This window comes from Crocodylus siamensis, chromosome 5, assembly GCF_052110815.1.
Source record: "Crocodylus siamensis isolate JL-2025a chromosome 5, ASM5211081v1, whole genome shotgun sequence".
NCBI classification, from domain to species: Eukaryota; Metazoa; Chordata; order Crocodylia; family Crocodylidae; genus Crocodylus; species Crocodylus siamensis.
This window is the reverse complement of record NC_143399.1, coordinates 50497580-50525018: the sequence shown is the minus strand read 5'-3', so window position 1 is coordinate 50525018 and position 27439 is coordinate 50497580. Positions and strand designations below refer to the sequence as shown.

The following is a 27439-nucleotide window of genomic DNA, read 5'->3' as shown; positions in this document are numbered from 1 at the left end:
TTCCTTATAACTGGCCCCACACCATGTCTAACAGAAAGCATTTGAATCATTTGTTAATGATTAGTTATCTTATTGCTCTTTCAAACAGAAACCAGTTAGCTACTTGCTTTTCATTTACTTCCAAACCCTAATAAATGCATCCTAAGTCTAGAAATGCATTGTTTAACAGATTCATAGACATTAGGGCTAGAAGGGACCTCGTGAGATCATCAGGTCCAGTGCCTGCCCAAGGGGCAGTAAGTCAGCTGGGGTCAGATCACCCCAGCAAGATAAACACCCAAGCATTTCTTAAAGGTATCAAGAGTAGGTGCTTGCACTACTTCTGGGGGAGTCTATTACAGACTCTGGGGACTTGGATGGTAAAGAAGATTTTCCTTATGTCCAGTCTAAAACACTCTTCCAGCAGTTTATGACCGTTAGACCTCGTCTTCCTTTGGGGTGCCCTGGTGAACAGATGTTCTCCCAGTTCCTGATGCACACCCCTTATGCCAGCGGTGGCAATTATTTCAGGCAGAGGGCCACTTACTGAGTTTTGGTAAGCCTTGGAGGGCCATATGACAGGCAGCCAGGGACAGATAAATATTAATTTTCTAAATTTCTTAGGGGCTCCACAGGCTGCATTTGGCCCACCCCTGCCTTATGTACTGATAGGCTGCCACCAAGTAACCCCTGAGCCTCTGCTTCTCCAGGCTGAATAGTCACATGTCTCTCAGCCTCTCATCATAAGGCATGTTCTCTTGACCTCTAATCATGTGCATGGCTCTCCTCTGGACTCTCTCAAGCTTCTCCACATCCTGTCTAAAGTGTGGAGCCCAGAACTGGATGCAGTACTCCAACTGCAGCCTCACAAGGCCTAGTAAACCAGAAGGATGATTTCTTCAGTCTTGCTTGAGATGTATCAGTAGGTGCAAGCTAGAGTGTTATTTGCTTCGCTGGCTGCAGCATTGCATTGTTGGCTCATGTTCATTTTGTGGTCAATCATGATCCCCAAGTCTCTTTTGGTCATGGTGCTCGTGACATGCATGTTTCTGTTGAATGTCATCAGGTTTTGATCCTCCGCCTGCTTTGCAAGCCTGTCTAGGTCAGCCTGAATCACCATCCTGTCCTCTAGCGTGACTGTACTTCCCCATAATTTGTTGTCTGTGAATTTAGCCAGTCCACTTCTGGCATCCAAATCCAGATAATTTATGAATATTAAAGAGTAGTGGTCCGAGTACTGAGCTCTGGGGGTTGCCACCCATCACCATGCACCATGTTGACTCAGTTCCATCAACTATCACTTCCTGGGTCCAACCATGGAACCAGTTTCACAGCCATCAGTCCATAAGGTTGTCAAGGCCACAGTTCCCCAATTTTACCATGAGGACATCATGGGAGACCATGTCAAAAGCTTTTTTAAAATCTAAATATGACATCAACCTCTTCCTCCTTTGTCCAGGTGACGCATCACCTAGTCATAGAAGGAAATGAGGTTTGTCAGGCAAGACCTACCTGCAATAAAGCCATGTTGGCCTGCTCTCAGAAAATAGCCTTCCATTAGCGTGTTGTTGGTTTCTTTGATGATTTTTTCCAAGATCTTTGCAGGGACTGAGGTCAAACAGATCGACCTATAGTTCCCTGAATCTTCCTTCCTTTCTTGACAATCGGCACCACATTGACCCTCTTCAAGTCTTCCGGAACCTCTCTCAGCTTTTGCATGCATTTAACAATTTAAGTCAGTATTCTCGTTAGTCATATGTTTTTATATACTACTAAAATCTTTAGAAAACCATGTATTAAGTCTTGGTTTACTTTTCAAACAGGAAACTGCTTTTTTCAAACTTAGTCCTTATGGAGGCTCCTGCCAAAGGAGCTGGATTGTTCAAATGATTAAAAGGTCTGTCACCATCTACCAGAAGAAAGTGCTGCCCTCTGCTAGTGTTCAGTAGCTTGTAGGAACACTTTTCTACATTTTCACTTGTCTACAAGTTTCAGACGCCAATGAAGGTCATGAGACTAGAGTGGTGTATAGCTGTTAATTTTTGGCACTGGAAATTTCTCAGAAATTGTTCCACGACAGTGATCAGCATAGACATTCAGCCTGTGTTCTCCCTGCCTTACCCTGACCAAGGATATATGTGGGAAGCAAACGCTGTTCCACCCCTCCCATTCCTGGGGGCACTGGAGTAGTAGAGCTTAAAGTGCCCTGTAGGGGGTGCTTCTCCCTCTGCAGGGCACTTCAAAGGCTGTACCTGACACCCCATGCATACCCTAGTCTGGAGAAGAGATGGGGAGCATTGCCCCCTGCTCCCCCACTACTTTCAGACCAGTCCCTGAGAAGAAAAGAGCATACAAATATTCATTCTTGTGAGACAAACTCTCTTGTAAGGGAGATCTTCCAGAAGGGATATGCTGTGTCCCCCCCACTGCCCCAAAGGAAAATTGAACAAACCCTTGTACACTTTTATTTCTACTGGGAGAACAGCAATTCTCCTGGTCAAAATGTAACATTTGAATGCAGCATAAGCTACCAAGTTCTCACAAATTAAGAGGGAAAGAATAATTAAACTGAGTTTAATATATTAAACTTTACAACCTCAGTTGTAAACTTTACAACTTTACAGTTTGTAAACCTATTGATACCCTCCAATAAACATGCCCTGGAAAGCAAACATCACTTGGTCTTCTACCTAAGCCAGCCTTAAACTGCTTACACAGGTAAGAAATAATCACTTCCATGAATTACTTCTACTGTACCAAGAGCTAAAGAGACTAAATTGAAGTGGCAGCACAGACAAGAAAGAATCATACACTAAAGCAGGGGTTAGGCAATCCCCGGCACTGGTGCCAGCGTGTGGCACATGAAGGCATTTTGCTTGGCACACACACCTAAGGGCAGATGGTGGGGAAGGGGCTGGGGTTGCACTGCCAGAAGGATTGGGCCCCCTCATGGCTCCCCTGCTGTCCATCTCTGGTGTACCAGCATCCTACAAGTCAAGGCTGTGAGTGTTTATGGCACTCTGCCCCAAAACACCCCTGCACTAAAGCTTGATGTTTTAATTTCTCTCCAGTCAGTTAACCTAGCTGTGATTATAGACATCATCTTTACTAAAAACAGGTAATAAGTTTCGTCTTCCTGACCTGAGGTGTCAACTGGCTATCCAACTGGAGAAATGAAGAGGACAGTATAAGAAGTTAAAAGTCTAAGATGTGACAGTCCAGATCCTATTCCATCAAGGTCAAGGTCTCTTTAAAAAAAAGATAAACAAAATAAAAAAAGCTGTTAAATCAGTCTACATTTCTAACCTACTGCCATCTCCACCTTAAAAATAAGTCACCAAAAAGCAGTAAAGAGGACAACTCACCCCTTTTTGTATTAGTTGCACTGCCCCCCTACCCTCCTTCAAGGTACTCAAGTAGGGTACCAAATAGGGAGAAAAGGATCTAGCCTTTAGCTGCGACTCAGGTCAAGACAGCACAATTCACCATCTTCAAAAGGAACAGAGCAGGAGCAGCAAAAAAAAGTTCACCAAATAGATTCAGTCCAGGAACTTATGCAGCAGTCCATCCTCTGGAGTTAGGTATATTTTAAAACCATTGCCAAAATTTAAGTTTCAGAATCAGGATGGATTTCAAACAGATGTTCAGGAGGTAAAGGACAACATTTTCCAAATCTCTAAGTACAAACAAAATCCAATCATGTTAGGTTTAAAAAAAAGAAAATCAAGCTTAGAGCAAATGATAATGCAAATAAGATTTATAAAACAAATAAGCAGATTTATTTTTTTAACAATTACTAAAATATAGTTTAATCATTTGCAGTCATTATTTCAAAGCAATATAATAATTCACATCAGTTTAAAAGAAGCATTCAGACAGTGAAATGTTTGTAAAATTTAAAAAGTCTCTTCTTCCTGAGCTATTTTATGCATTTAAAATTGTAGCACTTCCATACCTCTTTACTTGTTAAGTACCTCCACATAAAACAAACTAGCTGTCAGCTTCCAGTTCTTACAAAAATAGGAAACATAATTCCAAGTCCATGGAACTACATTTACATTCATGGTGAATTCAGCCCATTCCAGATCACAAACGGAACCTTTTGTGTTCTTAGTCTCAAAACAGATACCTAGTGGCCCTGAAGCCTCCTATAGGATGTTTTCCTATTTATAAAGCCGGATATATTTGTATAACAGCGGAGCATAGGGAAACTCACAAGTAAAGGATGCAATTTTAAAAGTACCACAAACTTGGCAGCCATTATAAGAAAGTATGCCATAAATTTGGAGCGTCTCTTTGTGCATTCTTCAAACATAAGGAATGATAAATAATCTGGCAGAGTCAAGGAAACTAACAGCAGAGAGAAAGTATGGCAGTTCCTCTCTGTATTTACAATACAAGTATATTAATATAGTTTTAGTATGTGGTAGATTTCAGGGATTTTTTACATGAGGCACTCTATACAATGTGCTAAACAAAGCAAAATATTTTTTTTTCCTGCAAAAACATAAATAGGAAACAACAGGTTTTCCGGACACATCTGGAAGAGGTATCTTTACAGAACCGTGATATCACATTAACAAACAGTAATAAATGCACATTTTGTCATTGAAAAAATACTCTCAACTTTCTAATAAAACCTCTTGACTTGTCCAAAATAACTTATTCACAATTTGCACTTCTTAGGCATTTTAGAACAGATCCAGCAGGGCTTTAGCATGCACTGGACCAGCATTTATAATTTCTCCTATGTTCTGTATCACGTTCTGAGCCTTAAAAATTGTGATTTGAGATGCACTACAGATACACTGATGAGTTATTTCTGAACTGACCTGTTGATGGATGTTTGGAGCAATCACTTCATCTCAGCTTCTCTAACTCTCTAGAATTGTTTTGTAATTGTTTAAGTAAGCCTTTTACATCTCCATTTTGAGAAGTCTGCTCTGAACCAGAAAATTTTTTAGATCTTTTTAGAATGGTAGAACCACAGAAGGTAACTGATACCCAAGCCATAGTTAGCTGGAACAAAAAGCCTATGCTTGGATGCAGCCTCATTAAACACTATAATAAGATTTGGCCTGAAGGACAACGGAAATTTATTTTGGTCAATGAGTCTGCAAATTCATTAGTTCCATTACGTTGTCATAATCAATGTCAATACTACTTCCTAGCATAGAAGACTTCCCAGAGTGTAATTAGTCTACTATACCAAGATTGCCATATACAGTTAAAAAAAACTTCCATCTACAGAGCACCAACCCCCAATAAATCACCTGTAGTCCAATTTATCAAAAACTATGTTCCACCATTAGACTCTCCACTTACCTACAGGAGCCCGAGTTCTTTTAAAAAGAATATTTTACTGGTCTGTGCTCAAACACTGTTGTACTGCCTTAGCTCAGCAGCTGCACAAGTTCTACCCTGCCCAGCAACCACAATTGTTTTCGGCTCCTTTTTTCTCCACACCTGATTTTACTTAAGATCAGCAGCTCTGAGAGAGAGCACTTTCTGGCCAAACAGGTAGAACCAAGTGGGATATACGACTCCACAGTCCACTCAGCTTATCTGTGTCCATGTGTTTATAGGAGCTGGGAGAATCTGAATTGGTGAATTTGGCCCAGAGAAAGTCACGCACTTTCTCCTCAACATCCCGCAGGCTGAGATTCTTTCCTAGTGACTCCTCATCCAAAAGGACAGTTAACAGAAGAGTCACATCCTTAAAGGCTGCATTTTCATGGTCACAGTACTTATAAAAGATCAGGGTGGATCCTGCAGGCAGCAATTCAAACTGATGCACCACTGCTGCCTTCTTGCCACTCTCAAAACCAGAACTCAGCAGGTTATCTACATCCAGCTTTGCCGTATCGCTGTCCTGTGACACTGTACTTGCACAATCAATCTCAATTGTATCAGTGCTCAGGGAGGAGGAGTAGGCTTCTGCAATCTTGTTACTTAAACACTTCAGAGCACTTTTAGCTTCTTGGGCAGCTGTAAGCAATAAGATTGCAGGCTCCGAATGGGAATGGGAATTATTGAGACGTTTCTCAAGGAACAGTTGTATCCTCTTCCACAGCTTTTCATCCTGATTTTGGTAGACATTCTTAATTTTTTTCATCTCATCCTGGAACATTCGCAGAATTGGAGAATCTTTAATTGGCAAAATCTTGGAGGATTGAGTCACCCACATAGAACACAGGCCAATAGCGAATAAAGCCACAACTACCAGAATCCACATCCAAGACCACTGGTTACTCAACTGTCCACCAGGCACTGCACAAAAAAAGGACAGTGGGAAAGGAGGTGGAGAGAGAAGAGTTATTTCTGCAGTATGGATAAAGTTAACTGTTGAAAAAGAATTTTATACTTCCATTTTACTTATTTTATTAAAAACTAGTGTAATAAGACATATGCAATTCTAAAAAAAAAAAGAAAGGAAGAACAATGACTCCCATATTCTAATCAAATAAGCATACAAGTCAAAAAGATAAATCTTAAAACAAATCAGATTTGCCCCCAGGTTTAGGTTCTTCAAGATCTAGTTCTAGCAGGGTTATGAAAATGATTAAATACAAACAAACATTCAACAGATCTGAGGTAGAAATCTTACTTTTAGTTGCAGATTGAACCTGCTTGTGTACACTGGATGAATATCTATATTCAGCTTCATCTGTTGAAAAGATTGAAAGAAAATTAATGACAGACTCATGATGTTTATTAGTGAAAGGAAGGCAAGTCACAGAAATAAACTGATTTTAGCTCTAAACTCAGTCTGGTTTCTTGTTGTCGTAGGAACACATTTTACAAGTAAAGCATGCAGCAAGACTAAAAATCTAACACACTTGCCTCACTAAGAACACTGCTGAGTCAGAACGGTCTCACTAGAGAGGCATGAGGAAGTTGCTATAACCCCAGTCCAATCACTAAGGTAGCAAAATTGTTATTCAGAATTTCTCTTTGTGTTTCATCAAAGTTCAAGGTCAGGCCTAAATTGACTTCAAAGATGAGATTTTCACAATTCACAATTTCGCATGAGATTTTCACAATTCTTTAGGCGTATCCAGACGTGCATGGCCATGTGGTACATGGTGCCGCAAACACGTCTGTAGTGCCACATACCACAGCCAGGCATTCCCCATGGTCCATGGGCACACTCCCCATGTATGCACTGCTCTGGGTTTTTTTTTGTCCCCTGGATATCCAGGAGTCCAAAAAAAAAAACTGGAGCAGCACATGCTTGGACAGCTTGCACTTCTGAAGAGAGACACCAGGCCACCTGAAGCTGTGCTGTGGCTGGCAGCCAAGTCCTGCCCGGCAGGATCGCCACAGCTGCAGCCCCAGGAGGCCCCCAGGTAAGCCTGCTGGGGCCAGCCCAATGCTGGCCCCAGCCTCCCCTACCACCCCCAGGGTAACTTGCTGTGCGCCAAAGCGTGCGTGTCATGGGTGTCCCCAGGAAACCAAACATCTACACTCGTCTGGATGCACTCTTTCAGGCCAGCAAACATCCCATTCAACTGTTCAAACATGTCTGAATTCTTTCTTATTCATTTTCTTCACAGTGTAAATCATGAATCCTTTACTGTCTTAGCAGTTTTTCATAAGAGCGCGAGTAATGAAAATATGCTCAAAGATGTTCAGGAGCCCAGAATTTTGTTCAACCAGAAAGAGATAGCATACATTTTGTATACAGGTAAACAAAGAGGCAGAAAAGTATCCACATACTTGACTTCCTGGACCTAACAGCTGTCTTTTGATCAAAGCCTGGTTGCGTCTGTATAAAAGAACTCTGGAGACCTGGAACATTGTAAAATAAGATATATAATTATTACAATGGTTAGAGTCAAAAAGAGAAAGAAAACCAATGTTTTAAGGTAGTCTCATCCCCTCCTTAACTAGTTCTAGCCAGCTGCCTGCCTTCTAACACCATCACATAGACAGTAGTTTATAATGCAAAAAAGTAACTTTTCATAGAAAAATATTTTGTCTTGCACTCATATAATTTCTAACAACATGCCAAAAATACTATTGCAGGAAATGACAGCATAAGTGCCTTCCATTTTCCCAGCAGAAAGGCATGAAGGTACACACAGCGCAGTTATCAGTCTGAATAGTTCGTGCATACCATCGGTCCATGCTTACACAATCCTTGTAAAAGCACATACGTAAATGGATCCTCAAGAGTCAAAGTTGCTTGTAATCGCAGCAAAGGACAAAAATCTACAACTACAGATAGGCAGAAGCAGTTGATAGTGTAAAAGGTAAATGTAGAGTCTGAGCGAGAAAGATGAATGGATAATGAGACTGCAGCTCAGAAACCAGGAGAAAGAAGTAAAGAATTAAGGCTGAGGACAGGTTTGACAAGAAAGGTTGCAAATATACAGGCACGTGGCATGTAACACGAAGCTATCATATCGTTTTCACTGATGGATGCTTATATTATTAGAAATTCAGCACAAACACTAAAATCATAGAAGCTGGTACTGCAGTAAGCAGAGATAACATTAACAAATACTGACCAGTGTTGGAACATTATGTCTATATATTAGTCTTCAAATTTCTGCCAAAGGACATCCTAGCATTTGAGGCACACAGAGAAGTAGTTTTTCTCCTGAAGTCTCATTTTCCATTCCCCACCTTTATTCCTTTGTTAGCACTGGATTGAGGGCCCTGAGCCTCAAAGTGTGAGGAGGTAGGGGAGGAGCCCAAGGGCAAATTTGCCTAGAGAATCAATTCACACTTATAATAAATCTTAATAAAATTTAACAACCCATTTAAAGAAAATAAATCATTTAGCTTGTTTTCCAGTTCCAGGTATAGACCTTTGGATTTGGTTCAGAGCATATTAATATGCTAGCAGCCACTCCAAATCCATTGAAGCTTGTAAGCAAATTATTTACTATAAGCAAATTATATTTTAATGTTTTCAGAGCACATTTCTATTTGGGAATGAGCGTGCAGTCGCCACCAGCACGGAGCTGATGCCGGAGCTGTGGAACCCGGCACAGCTGTTTGCATCCTGCCCGCTGCTTGCTTGCTGCAGCTTCCCAGAGCCCAGGCAGGCTACAAACAGCTGCGCTGGGCTCCGGAGCCCAGTCACCAGATCTGTGCTGGAAGCCAGGGAGAGACTGGGGTTGCGCTGCCAGTACCAGTACAGAGCTGATGTCAGGGCTCCGGAGCCTGACACAGCTGCTTGCAGCCTCCTGGCTGCAGCCGGCCCCAGCTCTGGGTAGCTGCCGCCAGCCGTGAGCCTGGGCTGCTCCCAGCAGGCAGCTGGGATGCTGCAAGCCCTGCTGGCAACAGCCCAAGCTCCAGCAGCTACTTAGAGCCAGGGTAGCTGCTGACAGTCACAGAGCCTGGGCTGGGGGGCAGGGGCACAAGTAGGGCATCCTGCCTTGTACCCCCTGCCCTCATTTTGTTTTTCTGGTATGTTGGCACTCCAGCACCTTCCAAGGTAGGCATTGAGATGTTTTTCAGCACTCTGGCCAAAAAAACACTGCCTACCCCTGCTCTACAGTAATATCAGGGCAATAGCTCATTTAGATGAGAATTATGCTTGTAGTTAATAAGTGCATTATATTTCTATGCTGTAGAAATAAACAGCTATAACTTCCTTTTCTGACTCTTTATCTATTGAACTAAAGTATATCCATGAACTTACAGCATGATAATAGCAAAGGAAGCTCAGAATTAAAACATAATGAAATGACACATCATTCAATTTCATTTTTACTTCCTTAAAATTGTGTGCTGTGATCCAAGCCATTTATTACTCCAAAAACAGTAAAGCTACTGGGTTTCTTACTGTATATGAACATAGAATAATTTTCTATTTAGGAGGTTAAGAAAAATCCCAAGTTCTGAAACATTATGGAATACAGTTCTCTTCTTAGGTGACAACGTATTTTCTTTAAAGAACTTACAGAGGTGCAATGATACATTGGTCCATATCATATCAGCACCAATAAAAGAAATATTTACATTATTGGCAATTGACTTTTTTTTAGCTGTGGCCGATAACATTGCCGATAAATGCCATGTACATGCAAGCAGCCACGGCATACATACAGCATCCAGCTGGCAAGTCCGATAGGGAAAGGGGCATGGGGGAGAGGGAGCAGATCAAGGCCATCATGGTAAAGGAGAAAGTGGGGCAGGGGTAGGCGCTGCCAAGTTGGGCATGGCAGGATGGGGTGCAGGACAGAGCCATGAGCAGCTCATCCAGGGGATGCAGGGGGGCATCTTCCACCACTTGGCATACCCCAAGGGGAGGCATGGGGGGTGCCTGCCCCCCAGATCTGCATGCAAGGCAAGGGAAGGCTGTCGCTGGGGGCAACACTGGGCTCTTCCTGGTGCGGGGATTGAGCCAGAGCTGCGCTCAGGATAGGCAGCAACAGCAGTGCTGGGAGGGGTGCTACAGGAATTTTGCAGCCATCCCAAAATTCACCATAGCTCCCCAGAACCTCCCTCCCAGCACCAGCGCCGCCCATCCCATCCCATCCTGCCCCACCCCAACCCCCGCACTGGGAAGAGCCTGCAGCCAGCCTCTGCCTGCAACAGCAGCCCACCCTCACTGCCTGCATAGATCTGCGGGGCACATGCTCCCCCAGGGGTCCATGGAGTGGTGGGAGCTCCCCCACCACCACATCTCCCTGCACCCCCCAGACGAGCCGCTCACAGCTCTATCCCACATCTCGCCCCATCTGTGCAATGCCTGCCCTTGCCCCAGCCCCACTGCTCCCTCACTGTGGGGGTCTGGATCAGCCCCTACCCACGCCTCTTCCCTTCCCCCACTCCTTCCCCTCCCACGCCCCTGACTTACCAGCCACACCCTGTTTTCCAAGCTGTGGGCTGCATATTGGCAGTCAGATGGGTATTAGCCAATATGGCTCGTTAATAATCAGACATCAGTATTGGCTCAAAAATTCTTTATCAGTGCACCCCTAGGGATACATCCTCTGCATTTATGCTATAGTCCAAATAAGCTGCTGGGTTCTGACAGTTAATGCACAATTCCTAACTTTAAAGCTGCACTTTTTGCAAAACCTTTGGGAACTGAGGTCTCAAGTATTCTCTCAAAGCTGCTCATCCAATGATTTGCATATTACCAGCCCATAATATATACATTCCTCTCCACGTGTATTGACAGAGATGATGCCAAGAGAACGAGAATTCTCCTCCATACTTCATTTTTAGGCTCTCACCACTCAGTTCTACAAGCCTTTAAAATTCTACCATAAGCAAGTTTCAAAGTAGGCTTTGTTTAATTTGTATTTTTAGATTTTGATATCCTAAACTGAATGTGTTTCCAGAATTTGCTTCCATTTTAAGGCCTGCACTAAAGGGAGAAGCTATGACAGTTATTAGCCAGCCAACAGATAGGACTTCAGATGTTTAAAAGAAATTTCACCTCTAACTCAGAACTTCAAGGACTCAGCACAGGGAAGAAAGCATATGGAGCTGTAGTCAAACAGGCAAGCAAGAATTTACTTCATCCCCAAAAATGCCATTGCCATCTTAAGGAAGGAAGTACACTAAAACATGTAATGCAGTTTCTGGTATGTCAGTCTTGATCTGAGCCACTGGCATTGACATAAGCTCCCCATGGCCTTAATACTTCCTTATTCTGGGTCAGCTAGTCAACCCCTAAGCCATTTATAAAAAGAAAGGTGAGCCAAAAGGAGTGGAGATGCTGCTACAGAAATGCCAGTTTCTGCAACACTTGAAGTCCAGAGTTAAGTAGGCACCCATAAGAAAAGTCAATTGCTGCAAAGAATGTGGAGACCTGTTCTACCATTAGTACCTGGCCTCCAGGTCCTTTCCTGCCTTCCCAGGTTGTGTACTAGGAAGCGGAGAAGACTAAATCATATGCATGAACACATATACACACCACACAAACACAAGCCGGAAGAAGAAAAGAAAAGCAATGCTCTTCTCTTACATAAACATAAGATACTTGCTTATTAACCTACTTTGCGATATCTGTGGTTGGCTTTTCCAGTGTTCCTCAGCTATGATGTTGCTTTCTGAAACAGACCATGCAAAGAAGAGAATTAGAGAGCTACAATATTGGATCAGATTCTCTAAGGTAAGAAGAATAAGCCATATAAGCTGTCAGATCCAAAATACCAGCTGTGAAGGTGTCACATTTGTAAGGCCTGCCACTATCCTCCAGTAACAGGCCCTCTGTCTATAAAGAGAAAAGCATCCGATATAAAAACCATTAAGCCATGACCTTTTCAGCACCAAGATTTCACAGTGGTAGATATACTCTGTCATTGGGGTTCTAAATGGAGGACAAAAGTTATTAGTCATTTAGTCCTCACAAAAAGTATCATCAGAATCAGTAATTAAAAAAAAAAAATCAAAATAATTTCTTTAGCAACAAGGTCCACAAAACAGTAGGACAGATTTCAGCTAATCCTCTCTATCACGCATCTGAACATGGGTAGTCTGCAGCGTACTCATTGTACAGGCAGTATTTCTTTTTTATGTACTTCCCTAACCCTGAAGTAAAGCCAGCCCGGCTCGAATTTTCATACGCTTCTCCTAACTCACCTGGTCAGCTCTAGGTTATATCAGGTTGGTAAACTTCTGCCCTGCCATGGCCTCTCCCTTAGTTATACAGCAAGCTCATTTGGATCATTACTGACTCAGACTGGATTCAAACCAGTAAACAGCTCCACAGTCCTTTACTAGACCTCTTAAATCATCCAGTCCCCCAGTGTATCTATCTAGGATAGTCAAATCCCTTAATAACTGATCAAGTGATAGAAGAAATGTTACTATTACTTGATAGCACTTGGTATCCAGTCAAATTGCCCTTTTTGAAGGGAATGGAAACTGCAACTGTTCAATGAATCTAAAAAAAAAAAATCAAGGCAGGCCCCTACTCATAGGCATATTTGCAGGAAATGTTAAGCATGTTAAAGTTCTGCAAGATAGAGGCCTACAATAAATTTAGGCTTATAATTTTCAACTTTTGGGCCAGAAAAGATAAGCAAATATGATTGTAAAACCATAAAACTGACAAGGGGCTTAAAGGTAGGTTTACTGCCTGAAATAACATATTTGTCTGAACACAAGACAACTCCAAGTATAAAACAGTCCCCTAATAGTTAAATTCTATACATGGAAGATTTAGCATAATTTACCATATATAGAATCTAATTATTGGAGGTTTGCCTTGAAAAATATCCCTCTCCTAATGCTAGAACACTAAAAATAAATTGGGGAGCCAGGTAGCCCCTTTGCCCATTACAGAGGGGAACTAGAAGGACTTGGGAGAAGTTGGGCCTTCAAATAAGAGAAAAATCAGAGTGCTAGGGATCCCAATGGATGCCAAAGGAAAAGGTAACACAGCATGGGAAAAGGTGATCGCAAGGATAGGGTAAATACTTTGGTTATAGTCTGGAAGGAACTGTCCTTTGCTGGAAAAGCAGCAATTTTAAAGCTGTGCTACTGCTGATTATTCTATATATGGGAATTGTATTTCTGCTGACGTGGTGGCAGAGGGAAATGTGTCTGTTCTTCTGGAATGCAAAGAGAGAAAAATTGGCTACAGATAAACTGTACAAAGCAAGAGAGATTGGGGGGGGGGGAGTTAGGGGCTGCCAGACTTGGGATTCTATGTCTATACAAAATATCCAAGTGTGATATGCAAGGCAGTAATGGTGGGAAACGGGAAAGCAGCATGCATCACTTAAGCCCAAGCACCTACAATTTTGAGGAAATGGGAAGTATATCAGACCTCTTCGAAGAGCCTATGGGCATAGCAACCAGCAATTCATTACATCAGGATGGAAGGATTCATGCACAGGTATAAAATAGGGAAGGTAAGGCTGGAGGCCCTGAAGGATCATAAGAAATTGGTAAAAGTGGTAAGCGAGACGGACAGGATGGTGCCGGTGGGAAACTTCAAAAAAGGACAAGTGAAGAAGGTATGAGGAGCGGTGACTGGTAAACAAATAAAAGGTGAACATGCTGACCTAGCACAATGGTGGGCTGTTGGCAGCAATTTGGCCACAGTGGAAGAGGAAGGACTTACAGCAGGTTTCTGCCTGAAATAACATTTGTCATATTGGGGGGAGGGCAGTTGAACCATGAACCTCAAAAAGATGAGATGAGAACACCAATGGTGGTGACTGGGTCACGAATGGCAGCCTTCAGCCTCAGCTGCATTACTTTGGCCCACCAGGTGGTTTTGGGCCCCTGACCTAGAGGAAACTACCATAAGGTAAGGAGCATAACTAGTTGGACAATTGTGTTCAAAGAACAGTCATTAACAGTTCAATGCCAAACCAGGAGGAAGCAACAGTGAGGTTCTCAGGGGTGTGCAACTGGGTCCAGTACTGAACCAGTACTCTAGTTAATAACTTGGAGGATGGAACTGACAGTACACTTAGTAAATATGCAGATAATACCACTGGATGGAGTTGCAGACACTTTGGATGAGTCAACCATCTAATAATACTTGATTAGTCTAGAGATGAGGAAAGGGGAAATGGAATAACAGGCCTTCAAATACAAAGAATACAAAGGATTGCAATAAATTATTTTCTGTGTGTACAGAAGATGGAACAAGAAGTAACAGGTTTAAACTGAGACAAGGGAATTTAAATTGGATATTAGGAAAAACTTCCCAACTGTGAGGATGGTTAAGCACTTGAAGACATTGCTTAGGGAAGATGTTAAATCTCTGTTACTATGTTTTTAAGAGCTGACTGGACACTTGTCTGTGATGGTTTAGACTAGATAAACTTTTCTTGAGCAAGAAGTTGGACTAAGCCATGGTTTGCCAACCTGCAACGCACGCTCCACAAGTGGCACGGGCAGCCTCTGTACGGTACGTGGCAAGTCAGGAGGCAAGTAGCACAGCAGCAGATTGGGTAGAGGAAGGGGATAGAAGTGGCACTTGAGGAGGATGTGGGGCTTAATGTGTAACATACTTGCCCAAAAAGGTTGGCCCCCAATGAACTAGATGATCTCCTAAGGTCCTTGACCTATTTTAATATTATTTTATATTTATCTTGCACTAGCCCAAAGTTTAAAGAAATATAATTAACTAGCAACCACTAGAAATGAGTCTTGTATGGAAGAAAAGGCATCAGAAAATATATTGCTATTACCTTTCAGTAGTGAATGTGTGTCAGTCTTTGGACACTCAGCATTATAGCCATCAATGTCAACCTCTTCTTCTATTTCCTCCTCTGCAACTCCTTCCATCGAATCTTTTGTGAAAACAATGCGTTACGTAAAGACAAAGAAATGTCTGTCACAGAGCTCATTATTTTATTTACAGAGCTATCAGTGTGCTTGTCGTTACAGAATTAATAATATGGGTTCCTGACCCAAAATTGTTATGGCCTAAACTAACCATGGGACACCAGGGGACAAGGGTTACAGAAGTAAAAAGCTTGTAGAAGATTCACTAGAGTATTTGTCTTTTGCCAAGTTATGTGACTATTTGAATATTGCACTTCTCCTTAGTTAACTGCCAGAAGCAGCAAAGTTCAGCAGTAAGGGTACAGCCAAGTTCAATGCTGTAATGCCAATCAACAGGAGCAAGCCAAAAGAAGTGATCTGAAAGAGCCATGTACCACTACGAGGAGCAGACCCCTAATGTGCAGTGAGAGGGCTAGCATGATAAACACAGAGCAAGTTACAAGAGGAAGTCATGGGGTGAGCAGGCACATTTTATACCATGCTCAATAACCTCAAACAGAAGAGGGAAGTGTCAAATAGAATGGCAGAGCTTATCTACCAGCCTTCTCACCATCCTCTCAAAGAATTTCAGTCAATTTTGCAGCCACCATCTAGAAGAGCTTTTTGGCATTACTTCTTTCCATTGTAGAACTTAAATGAACATCTGAGTTCCTTCTCATCTGCCAGCTAATTCACTCCCAACCCCCATTTATATTAAACTCTAAAATGCTAAGATGTGGTTTATATTAAAAGATCCTTTACAAAAAAGTTACAACCTATTACTGAACCCATGGGCTTTCAACTCCATGAAACTTAGTCTGGACAAAGTTTACAGATTAAGTGAACAAAATCTGACAGGAACACAGGAATCACCGTACTGATTCAGATTTTAAAACATGAAAAAAATCTGAATTGTGCAAAGTATCCTGTGTCCAGGAGTGGCCAGTGACAGATGCTTCAAGAAAATGTACAAAACTCAAACAGCTGTCAGGCTGATGATAAACCAATTCCCACACTTGAGCCCATCTTTGTTAGAGATAAAGATGGGATCAAGTCCTTAAGCAACAAGTTTAATATCCCTTCCCCAACCAATTATTGTTTTGTTTGGTAACTGATGGTTTGGGGCTTTTTTTAAATCTCAAACCATACTAGAAAATTCAGATTCAAATACAATAGCTGACATAGCTATCCATAATCACTTGCTCTCAAATTACTCATTTTTGCCTTTCAACACTCAGTTAAGCTTTTTTTTAAAAATAAAAGTAATCACACAGTTTCCTAGCATAGATGTAGTTAACAGATAAACTCCCTATACAGTGCAACCTCCTTGGCTTACTGATGCCACCAGAGCCAGTTTAGGTTAAGACTGCTACTCAATAACTTATTAGCATGCAGAAAAAAGGTACAACTTTCAAAAGTCTGAGCCCTCACAATGTTAAAGGCTCAAAAACCAAGGGAATTCATATACAATTTGCTAGATGGCTGCACACTGAGATGTGTACTGCTCACTTCCTCTTTGCACTTCAAACATTTTAAATTACTGAAAGACTGTTCCCATTGGAAAAGCATCAGTGATTTAAATAGGCAGTTAAAATTACCAAAAAAAAAGAAAACAGACAATATAATTTTGCTTTGTCCAGGGGACCCTAGTCCAGATTTTTTAACAAAGTTACTAAGAAGAGAGATTGTCATTATTTCTACAGTGTTCCACACATCCTGTTTAAATATATTCAGGCTTCCAAAATCACACCTAGACTATAGCCAGTGCAAAGTAAGTTTGCATTAAAAATAAGTTAGCTACATTAGTTAACTTTAAAAATCTTGCGAGTTGAAAAAGAAGTTGGATGGCTCTCCCCCAATTATCTGTAAGAAAATGACTGTAATAATTAGTTATTAGTTTACAGCTCCATCAATTTAAACATCTAGAATTAACAGCCACTGTATCAGTCAGTCCTATCAAAACTTTATTAAAAAGCGACTGATCAGCCTTTTGTATTTTGTCTATCCACTTTAAAACATTAGGTATCATAGGCCAAATGCACAACCTTCCAGAAAAATGCCATGAGAAAATCACTTTTTAAAACTGAGTAGTCTAGGAGGAAGTTAAAGTAAACTGCTCATGTATTCATGTTTTTTTAAACTGAATTTATGTGGCCTATTTTGTGCTATACTCACCATGTTCGGAGCAACTGTAGCAGTCAGTTTTACTTCTTGGCTCTCCTGAAACAAGGCAACTGTGTTTGACTTTCATTGGGGAAATCTAGCAGTGCTAGGGAGTATTTCAATTAATAAAAGCAAGTGTTTTTTACTGATTTTTTAATGAAGTTTCATGAAGATACTACTGTGCACCAGGGATTTGTTTTCATATTTGAACTGGTACCCAAAAAACCCCAAAACAGAACACCACTATTAGGTATATTCATGCAGCCTCTCTTTTTGAGCATATTTATACAGTTAAAATGTGCTTATATAATCAAAATTATCTACATGAAGGTGTATGTGAATTAAGTCCTGAATATTTATGGTTTTGAAGGGGGGGCAGGAGGGGAGTTGTACTTTTTGGGCCTTCCCTATCTGTTAATATTGTTCTAAAATTCTTACACTTCTTAAAAAATAATTCACACATAAGTTTTCACAGCATACCTGTGTGTGTATCATGTGGCTCTTCTTGTTTTTCTTTTAAAAAAGGAAATAAAAAGAAAACATCATTTATAACAATTTGCACCAACGCTAGAAGATTTCTTGTTTTACATACGCTCATTACAAGAACATGCCAAAACATGTGAAATTCTATGATATTAAAAGTTACAGCTACACAGAGTTGGCCTGATGGTTTGATTAATAAAAATCCAATTTACTTTTAGCACACACTGAAGTGTGGCAAGAAAGATTCAACATCAATAGCAACATGAATCAAAGCTTAAAAATTCATAGGACTTTATAACATTAAACAGCTGATGGCGAAATCTCCTTGGACTCAGGTCAAATAGACTTATGAGGTCACGAGGGGGTAAATTTGGGCAAACATAAATCTCTAAGAAAGACTACTTATATAAAGGCACAGCATAGTAACAGCTCCCTCCATTTTTTAAATTTGGCATCATGCATTTTAAGAAACAACAAGGATGCCCTTTAAAGGTTCAAACAAAAGAAGTTATTTGCCACTTCAAGCTGCTATTTGTTAGTCAGTTATTGCTATATTCCTAATACATAAGGTAAGACAAGAAAGAAAGGGAAGATGCAGACATCTGCAAATTTATTTGCTTTGTGGAACCAAATATGGATTTGACTACCATCTCATTTTACTAAGTAATAACACAATCTGCCTGAGAGAGGAAAAACTCATCAGTGTGAGCAAGTATCATGTTCCCCCAAGAGGGGCAACATTTTGCTTTTCAAAAAATAGGATATTACTTTGTCAAAAAAGGAAGCAAATTCCAACCCAAACTGTTTCTATATGCTTGGCTATTCCTAGCAATACCTCATCTACCCCAGACTCCAGAACCTACTGTACAGAACCACTCCTAGGCTGCAACTGAACTCCAACTAGCTTCAAGCATCAAGGACAACAAAAAGTCCTTATTCAGATATGTCGGGAGCTGGAGGAAAAGCAAGGGCAACGTTGGACCCCTGCTAAACCAGATGGGGCAACTGACAACTGACGCCCAGGAAAAAGCCAACCTATTAAATAGGTACTTTGCATCAGTCTTTCATCAGTCATACGGGATGCCCATGCCTGCTGTGGGACAGGGAGATCTGGGTGATGGGGATCCCCTACTCTCCATAAATGCTGACCTCGTGAAGGAACACCTTGAGAAGCCGGATACCTTCAAGTCAGCCGGCCCTGACAATCTGCACCCCAGGGTACTCAAGGAGCTGGCGAGCATCATAGCCCAGCCCCTGGCACGGATCTTTGAAAACTCCTGGCGCTCTGGTGTAGTGCCAGAAGACTGGAAGAAGGCCAATGTGGTGCCAATCTTCAAGAAAGGGAGGAGAGTGGATCCGGCTAACTACAGGCCCATTAGCCTGACTTCTATCCTGGGGAAGATCTTAGAAAAGTTTATTAAGGAGGCCATCCTTGATAAACTGGCCCAGGCTAACATTCTAAGGGATAGCCAGCACGGGTTTGTTGCGGGTAGGTCTTGTTTGACCAATCTCATTTCCTTCTATGACCAGGTGACCTATCACCTGGACAAGGGAGAAGAGATTGATGTCATATATCTTGACTTCAAAAAACCTTTTGATCTGGTATCCCATGATCACCTCTTGGCCAAACTGCCCAGTTTTGACCTTGGCTCCACCACGATCTGCTGGCTGGGAAATTGGTTCCATGGTCAGACCCAGAGGGTTGTAATTAATGGCAGTCACTCATCGTGGTGCCCTGTGACCAGTGGAGTCCCTCAAGGCTCTGTCCTGGGACCCATACTGTTCAACATCTTCATTAATGATGTGGACATTGGAGTCAGGAGTGGACTGGCCAAGTTCGCCGATGACACCAAACTTTGGGGCAAAGCATCCACACCAGAAGATAGGCGGGTGATCCAGGCTGACCTGGACATGCTCAGCAAATGGGCGGACCAGAACATAATGGTGTTTAACACCGAAAAATGCAAGGTTCTCCACCTTGGGAGGAAAAACCTGCAGCATCCTTATAGGCTTGGCAGTGCTATGTTGGATAGCACTACAGAAGAAAGAGACTTGGGGGTCATCATTGACCACAAGATGAACATGAGCCTGCAATGCGATGCTGCGGCTAATAAAGCGACCAAAACGCTGGCTTGCATCCATAGATGCTTCTCGAGCAAATCCCGAGACGTCGTTCTCCCCTTATACTCAGCCTTGGTGAGGCCGCAGCTGAGTACCGCGTCCAGTTTTGGGCTCCACAATTCAAAAAGGATGTGGAGAAGCTTGAGAGAGTCCAGAGGAGAGCCACGCGCATGATCAGAGGTCAGGAAAACAGATCTTACGATGATAGGCTGAGAGCCATGGGACTCTTTAGCCTGGAAAAGCGCAGACTCAGGGGTGATGTGATGGCCACCTATAAGTTTATCAGGGGTGACCACCAGGATCTGGGGGAACGTCTGTTCACCAGAGCGCCCCAAGGGATGACGAGGTCGAACGGTCACAAACTCCTGCAAGACCGTTTCAGGCTGGACATAAGGAAGAATTTCTTTACTGTCCGAGCCCCCAAGGTCTGGAACAGTCTGCCAGCGGAGGTGGTTCAAGCACCTACATTGAACACCTTCAAGAGTAAATTGGATGCTTATCTTGCTGGGATCCTATGACCCCAGCTGACTTCCTGCCCTTTGGGCAGGGGGCTGGACTCGATGATCTCCCGAGGTTCCTTCCAGCCCTGATGATGATGTCTATGAAATCTAACTGTGTTAGAAACAGATAAGAGTGACATCCACCCTAAATCAGCAACAGAATTTGGCACCAGGGGAGAAAGGGAACTATTCAGAATATGCCAGTGATGTGTAGAATATAAGATCATTGCCATGTTAACACTGAACCAAAAAAAGGTTAATACTCTGACTAGAAACTGGTCAGATATTTATAGAACAATTCTACTGTAGAGCAAAACTGTTCTTTGATCAAGAAAATACACTTCAATGTAATGTTTGAGTCTTAACATTTTCTTGCTCTCACATATTTTGAACACTAGTTTAAATATAGCCAACACCTTAATTTAGGACTAATATATGCACTTGTAAGATTTTGCCAGCACTCTCAGCTTTAATCAGATTTCTAGCATCTTCTTCCTGCAGCCTTTGCAATGTTTGCGGTTAAGCAGAAACCAAGCTCAACTTGAGAAACTGGGTGGTTTTTCTGAGTTTCGATTTTGCTCACAGGGGAATCTTAAACACAGCTCTGAAAATGGACATCCTCTCATACAAGCCACACTCCCTCCCCCGAAGCTTGCAGAGAGGTCCATTTCTTTCTGTATTTTGTAAGAAACAATAGAAAAGTCATTCTACTAACATCATCAACAGTATCCACTTGGAACAACCAACCTCTTGGCATTCTTCACGCAGCAGCCAAAGTCCAGCCAGCAGCAACATTTTGTTCTCAAGGCCTGACACTATCGCAGTAACAAGCAAGATTCAGTAGTAAGTAAACTAGAATGTGTTAAACTTAAACCAACCTGATTCACACATTTTGGAATCTCTGTTTTCGCTGAAGAGAGAATATTCTGTAAGGCAAGGAACACTAAAATGATTAAACACAGCCAGAAAAAAAAGGAAGGAAATTAAGTAGTTACACTCACACGTGCAGTTCTCTCTACTGCAGTGACCAATACATTTCTCAGGACAAAAGCTATGAATCCACAACCACTTCTACACTAGACATAGTTTCCTTTCCAACTCTCCAACAACGGGTAGTTTTGCAATACGTCTTTTTGGAAAGAAACAAGGGATGTGGCAAATGAAGTAAAAACACTAATACATCACATTCAGTATCATGCAACTAGTAGAAGTCTATACTTCATGATGCAGAGAAGGCAATCCTATCACACAAAATGTAACTGCATACAATGAATAGAGTGGAAGTAGTCTTTTCACAAGCTCCACATGTGATTCAGTTCATGCCAGGTAAGTGGGTTTCCAACTTCATTTTTCCTAGTTTGTTTAGATATTGTCATCATATTTAGTCACCGTACCTTTCCTCCAAAATCAAGAAACACAAGCAGATTCACTCACAACCCTTCTTTCATACCTTCAGCCAAGTCCTGCTACAATCTCATGCACTTAATAGAACATATGCACTTCTACAGACTCCTTTATTTGTTAATTTCAAAGTGCTATGTACCAGTAGCACCCCTCATTAAACTTAAGATACTCGTTTTAAGACTCAAGACACCCCTCTAAAAATGTCAGCTCTTAGTTTTCACTTGTTTACTTGACTATAGAAAAATAAGAGTAATTTTTCTGTTGCAAAAAACTCAGCAAGCTTGCAACAGGTCAGAAGGTTTGTAAATCCATGCATTCCTATTGAAATCTATGGGTTTATCTTGAAAACCTTGTTTGTACACTTAACAGTGCTAACACTGCATGACTCCCCCAACAGCACCCTTGCTGGGAGAATCAATCAATCTTCACAAATCCTTACAAGATAGGAGACTGCTGTTTCCCTTTTGAAAGGTAAACATATGAGGTGCAAGATTATACAACAAATCAATGGTAAAACTGGAAAGGGAACCAAGGCCATCCCCCAGTTCCTACTCCCTATATATCTGTGTTTCAATAGTATTAGACTGCAAGGAGTTAAAAGCTCCTCTACTGGGTGTAGAAATCACTACTTACCTTCCCTTTGAAAATGTCTTATGCTGGGTCGAGTCAATTTGACGAAGGCATATTCACTCCCTAAAGCAAAGAGTGTGTTAAATGCATAACAAGCCCAAGCACCATGCTGTCATTTCTTTCTCCCAAACACCTCAACCCTCCATTCCATTCCTTCAAGAATACTATTAAACTACTCCTCCCCTCCCTCCCCAACTATAGGCACACCAGACCCTTGAGAAGTTTGTTCACATGCTTTAGATTTGTGGGATGGGGAGGACATAAAGTGAATGGTATATCTAGGGCAAAGGAACACGGTACCAGCAGAAGCCAAAAGGGGAGTGGAAATAGAATAGGTTATGTATAAAAAAAGGCAAACAGGTACGGTGGACAGGAGCACGGGCATCTATAACTACTATGACACAATCCAATCTAGACCCTGGAAATGATCCCAGGATCCCCAGGTCCCAAAGTTTGAATGCCATTGGCAAAGCATCCCTCATCCCTCTGTAATGGATATTCAACAAAGAGGATGCCCATTAATTCAAGTGCTAGAGGTCTGTACTGTGGATGTAGAAGTCAAAACAAGACTTTGCCTAAAGTAAAAAAAAAAAAAAAAAAAAAAAAAACAGACAAGATTCAATCCTGAATGAGCAATATGATCCAAGAAAAACTCCAAATCCTATCCTTTTGTTCACCATGTGCAAGTGACTTCTGTGAATGTGCCATGTTTAATCATACACCAAATTTGCCCCCATCTCAATCCTAAAGCACCAGCAATCACAATCTGTGGATTGTCAATTTCCCTTTACATCATTAGTGGATTAAGAAATTCATTTCCTTGCACGCAAATTCCTTGCAAAATCCCCAATCTTGTGAGAGAACAGGAATTAAAAAAAAAAAAAAAAAAAAAAGACGACAAACCCCAGGGTAACTCCACTCTACCAAGCACAGATGAAACTATCCTAACCATCAGGCAACAACTAAACTTCAAAGGACTGTGAAACCAAAGGCCTCTCTACATAGAAGCTTGGAGGAAGGCACTGTTTTTGCAGAAAGCAATGAGTCCCAGAACGCTCCTGGCTAGAGGTGCGGATGCACGTGCACAGTATATTGGTCCAATATTGGATCAGCACCGATATAAAGAAAATGGACTATCAGAAACCAGCCTGATGTCCCTGATACTGTGGCAGATAAAGGTAAGCAAGGAGGAGAGCTGTGTGCAGCTGGTAAGTCTGTTGTGGTGCAAGGGGGAGGAGGGAGGGAGGGATGTGGTGGGGGCTAATCAATTGTGGTGCACCAGCTCTGTGTGTGACTGACAAGAAAAGAGAGCAAGGGGATGATTCCCTTCATACCTGCCTGCTGCCGACTCCCTGCCCCCCATGGCTGGGAAACCATTTGCAGCTCTGCCAAGCCCCAATTTGCACCTTTACAGATGCAGTACCCGCTCTGCCACCTCGCTGGGTGGACTACCACCTAACACAGTTGGGAATACCCCACGGGGTGGGGGGGGAGCTACCCTAGTTCAGGAGTTTCCAGTCCCTGAAACCTCCCTAGAGATTTTTAGCAGCCACCCCACAGAAAGCTCCGAGCAGCACCGGCCGCGCGGGGGGGGGGGGGGGGGGCGGCAGCAGCGGGGCAGATAGTTTCATAGTTTGTAGGGTCGGAAGGGATCTGAGCAGATCATCTAGTCCGACCCCTGCCATTACAATGGCTCCCAGGGCTCGGGGCGGGTGCGCCTCGGGCCCTTCCCTGCTGGCGGAGAGGCTGGTGCCGCCGCAACGAGAAAAGGAAGGTAAGGTCAGTCACAGCCACCTGCCCCGGGCACGGGGCTGAGGGTACCCGCAGCGAGGGGCCGGACCGGGGCCCGCCCGCTCACCTGCCGGCGCGTCAGGCATCGCGCGCCGGGGCGCAGTGTTCGGCAGCCTCGCCCTGCCCGAGGCCCCGTCTTCCGCCCAGCGCCCCGCCGCCGTCTCCCCCACCGGGGGCCGCTGCCGAGAGCGCAGGTCGTAGCCCGCGCCGGCCGCCATCGTCGCTTTCTCCGTTTCCGTGGCGCTGTAGTCCCGCCCTGCTCGTTCCGCCGAGGGCGGGGCCAGAACACGCACTTCCGCTCCGTTGTGCTGGGGGCTGGAAGTGTCGGCAGCCTCTGACTCAGCCGCGCCCGGCTCGGGGCCGCCATCTTGTGGGGCGCTCGGCTCGGCGATGGGGGCGCTGCGCGGCCTCAGCGGGGCCCGCGGCGTAGCGTGGGCAAGTGACATGGCTTCGGACCTTCCCCGGTCGAATCCGGTCCCGCCTCCCTCTCCCCTCCCTGCGGCCGCAGGGGTGCGCGGAGGCCGAGCCGGCGCCGCGTCTGCAGCCGTTGCTCCCCGGCGCCGCTTGTGACGGACAGCGGCTGCGGCGCCGCCCCCGGCTCGGAGCAGCGAGGAGCAGGCCTGGGAGAGCCCGGCCTGGACGAGGCCGCCCTCCAGCGGGCGCAGTGAAAAGAGCCTCCCGGGCGCTGTGTGGAGCAGCCCAGAGCGGACCCCCGGCATGGGGCAGGTCCCACCGGACCGGCTGGGCGGCGGGGGCTGGACAGGCTTTCGCCTCAGAGGCGGCAGAACGAGCTTGTGCCGCCTCTGCCCTCACCATGTTGCCCCGTGGTTTCCAAGAGGCTAAGCATGATCTTATTCCAGCCAGCTCAAGTTCCTGAAAAAAGCAGCAATGTGCTTAAGTTTTAAGCCTAAATTGGAGATACAAAGTCACAAAAAGAAGCAAGCTCTCTCTGACGGTAACAATTTTTCATGGACTCAAGAAGGTCGGAAAAAGGATCTCCTTTAGAGTGCCCTCCTACCATTTAGAGATGTTTTACAGGCAGTACTTGGATCTGGCCCTAACTCTTCCCCCACCCGGCTCTGCTGGAGACAAGCAGCACAATATTGCTCATCACCTTTGGTAGCAAATTGAAGATAAAGGAGCAGTGTGCACTAGGGCTGTGTGAAACGGAAGTGTTCTGTTTCGACCGACGGTTCGACAGAAAAGCGTTTTGTTTCAAGTCGAAACGGCTGTTCCATATTGTTCTGTGGAAACATTTCCACCTTTTGAGCCTGTTTTGACATTTCACCCCTAAGATATAATGGGGAAGGTTGAAACAGGCTATAACATTGTCATTTCTGGCCTGAGTTAGATGAAACTTGCAGGAATGGTAGCCCCTTATGAGGGCCTGAAACCTGTCAAGCTTCAAGGAGATAGGTGCAGGGGGTTCAGAGAAACTGTATCCCAAAGTCTTGAGAGCAAAACTCCTGTCACTTGAAACCACAGTGGGGTTAAACTGCAGGCTTGCTAGCCCCTGCTGAGGTAACGAAGCCTGGCAGGTCTCAGTGGGATAGGTGCAGTGGGACTCTGAGTTCTGGAGCCCTGCACCTCTGGCTGGTGACAGGCAAAACTCGTGACATGGGTGGGTGACACTGTGTGTGTTCAGGTGCACCCTTCCTGGCACTGGAGCCTCTGCACAACACGGTGGTGTGCTCCACTGAGGCTCCTCCTCCCCTACAGCCTCAGTCCAGTCCACCACTGTAAACAACGGCAGGTGAAAATAATGTAGCTGGCTCAACAGCAATGGCACCAGCAGCATCTAAAGTAGCCAAACGGAACTATCACAGAGCCTTTCTTGTTATAAAGGAATTGACAGCAAGAAGTAAAGATGTTGTGTTGGATATATGTTACTCGTGTGTGATGCCTTATCCTGTGTTTTTATGTTTGTATGTTCATTATGAAAAAAAAGGAATAGAGAAATATTTCTTTGGAAGCTTTCAGGTTGAAAAACCCTTTGTCAGGCTGAGGAAGTACCTGCATTTGATATGTCTCCTGGTCCTGGATGGAAGGAATAGTAAAGAAGCCAGAGGCTGGCCTGGCAGCCAATGCAGGCAAGAAAGGCAGTCAGTGAAAATGGAAATGGTGGTGTCAGGGGGTGAGGGAAAGGGTGGGGTGGAAAGGGGGATGTAACAGCGTAGGTAAAAGTGCAGATGTACCTAGGGTGTCAGATGTCCAGCAGGTTGCAGTGTGCCAGAATTCCACTGTGTATACTGAGTCCATGAATTTCTGTACCTACTACCTAGGAGGTTGATGAAGTACATTTCATAGGCCCAGCTCTGAAAAGTGGTTTGTACATTCAAACAAGCACCTAACATCACCAGAACTGAAGCCAACTTCCTGCAGCTCAAAATACAAAACCTGCCAACTAACTTTAGCACCCCCACAAAATGCACACCAGAATCTATCAAACACAATGATACCCAACTATCTGTGGGGGCACATTCCACACCAAAAAAACACTCTGCCTCCAGTCTCTCAGGCCTGATCCTGAGACGGAACAAATTACAAACCACTTTTCACAGCCAGGCCTATGAACTTCACTTCTTCAGTCTCCTATTACAGAAACTCATGGACCCAATATAGATTAGACAGTGAAATTCTTACACTGCAACCTGCCAGACATCTGACTCCCCAGGTACCTCTGCACTTTTACCTGCGCTCTTACATCCCCCTTTCCCCCCTCTCCTGACACCTCCACTGTCATTTTCACTGACTAGCTTTCTTGCCTGCATTGCGGGCCAAGCCAGCCTCTGGCTTCTTCACTATTCCTTCCATCCAGGACCAGGAGACACCAACTGCAGGTACTTCCTCAGCCCAACAAAGAGTTTTTCAACCTGAAAGCTGGCATCCCACGCAGCTAAGCCAAGCACACCAGGAGTCTCACAACTGCATTGCAACCAGCAAGTGTCAGGCATGTCAAAGACATGACAGGTCTGGGCTTTCCTCAGCCAGGAATGTGTGCATGCAGGCGTTAGCTGGAGGTTATGGCGCCTCCTACCCGCCTTTCACCAGGGGATCGTTGATCCTGGCATTTACGGGGCTGCTGTACTGCCAGTGGTCCCACCAGGCCTCCCTACCCTGGCAGGGTACAGTTTTAATGGTCATGCCTAGGACCTGGAGCCTTCTCCTTC

The 27439-nt window shown here is 43.7% G+C and overlaps 1 protein-coding gene across 1 annotated transcript; it reads right to left on the bottom strand.

The window, feature by feature from the left end:
* Window positions 1-3721: 3721 nt before the first annotated feature.
* LOC149864083 (uncharacterized) lies at window positions 3722-26093 on the bottom strand. The gene is made up of 10 exons (XM_090048267.1): window positions 24337-26093; window positions 22482-22541; window positions 21323-21370; window positions 17821-17853; window positions 17353-17397; window positions 15102-15203; window positions 11946-11999; window positions 7699-7770; window positions 6587-6646; window positions 3722-6249 (listed from the first exon to the last, which is right to left on the bottom strand). Exons 1-10 carry the CDS (start codon window positions 24986-24988, stop codon window positions 5462-5464), a joined length of 1914 nt encoding a protein of 637 aa, XP_089904393.1. The 5' UTR covers window positions 24989-26093; the 3' UTR covers window positions 3722-5461.
* Window positions 26094-27439: the final 1346 nt, after the last annotated feature.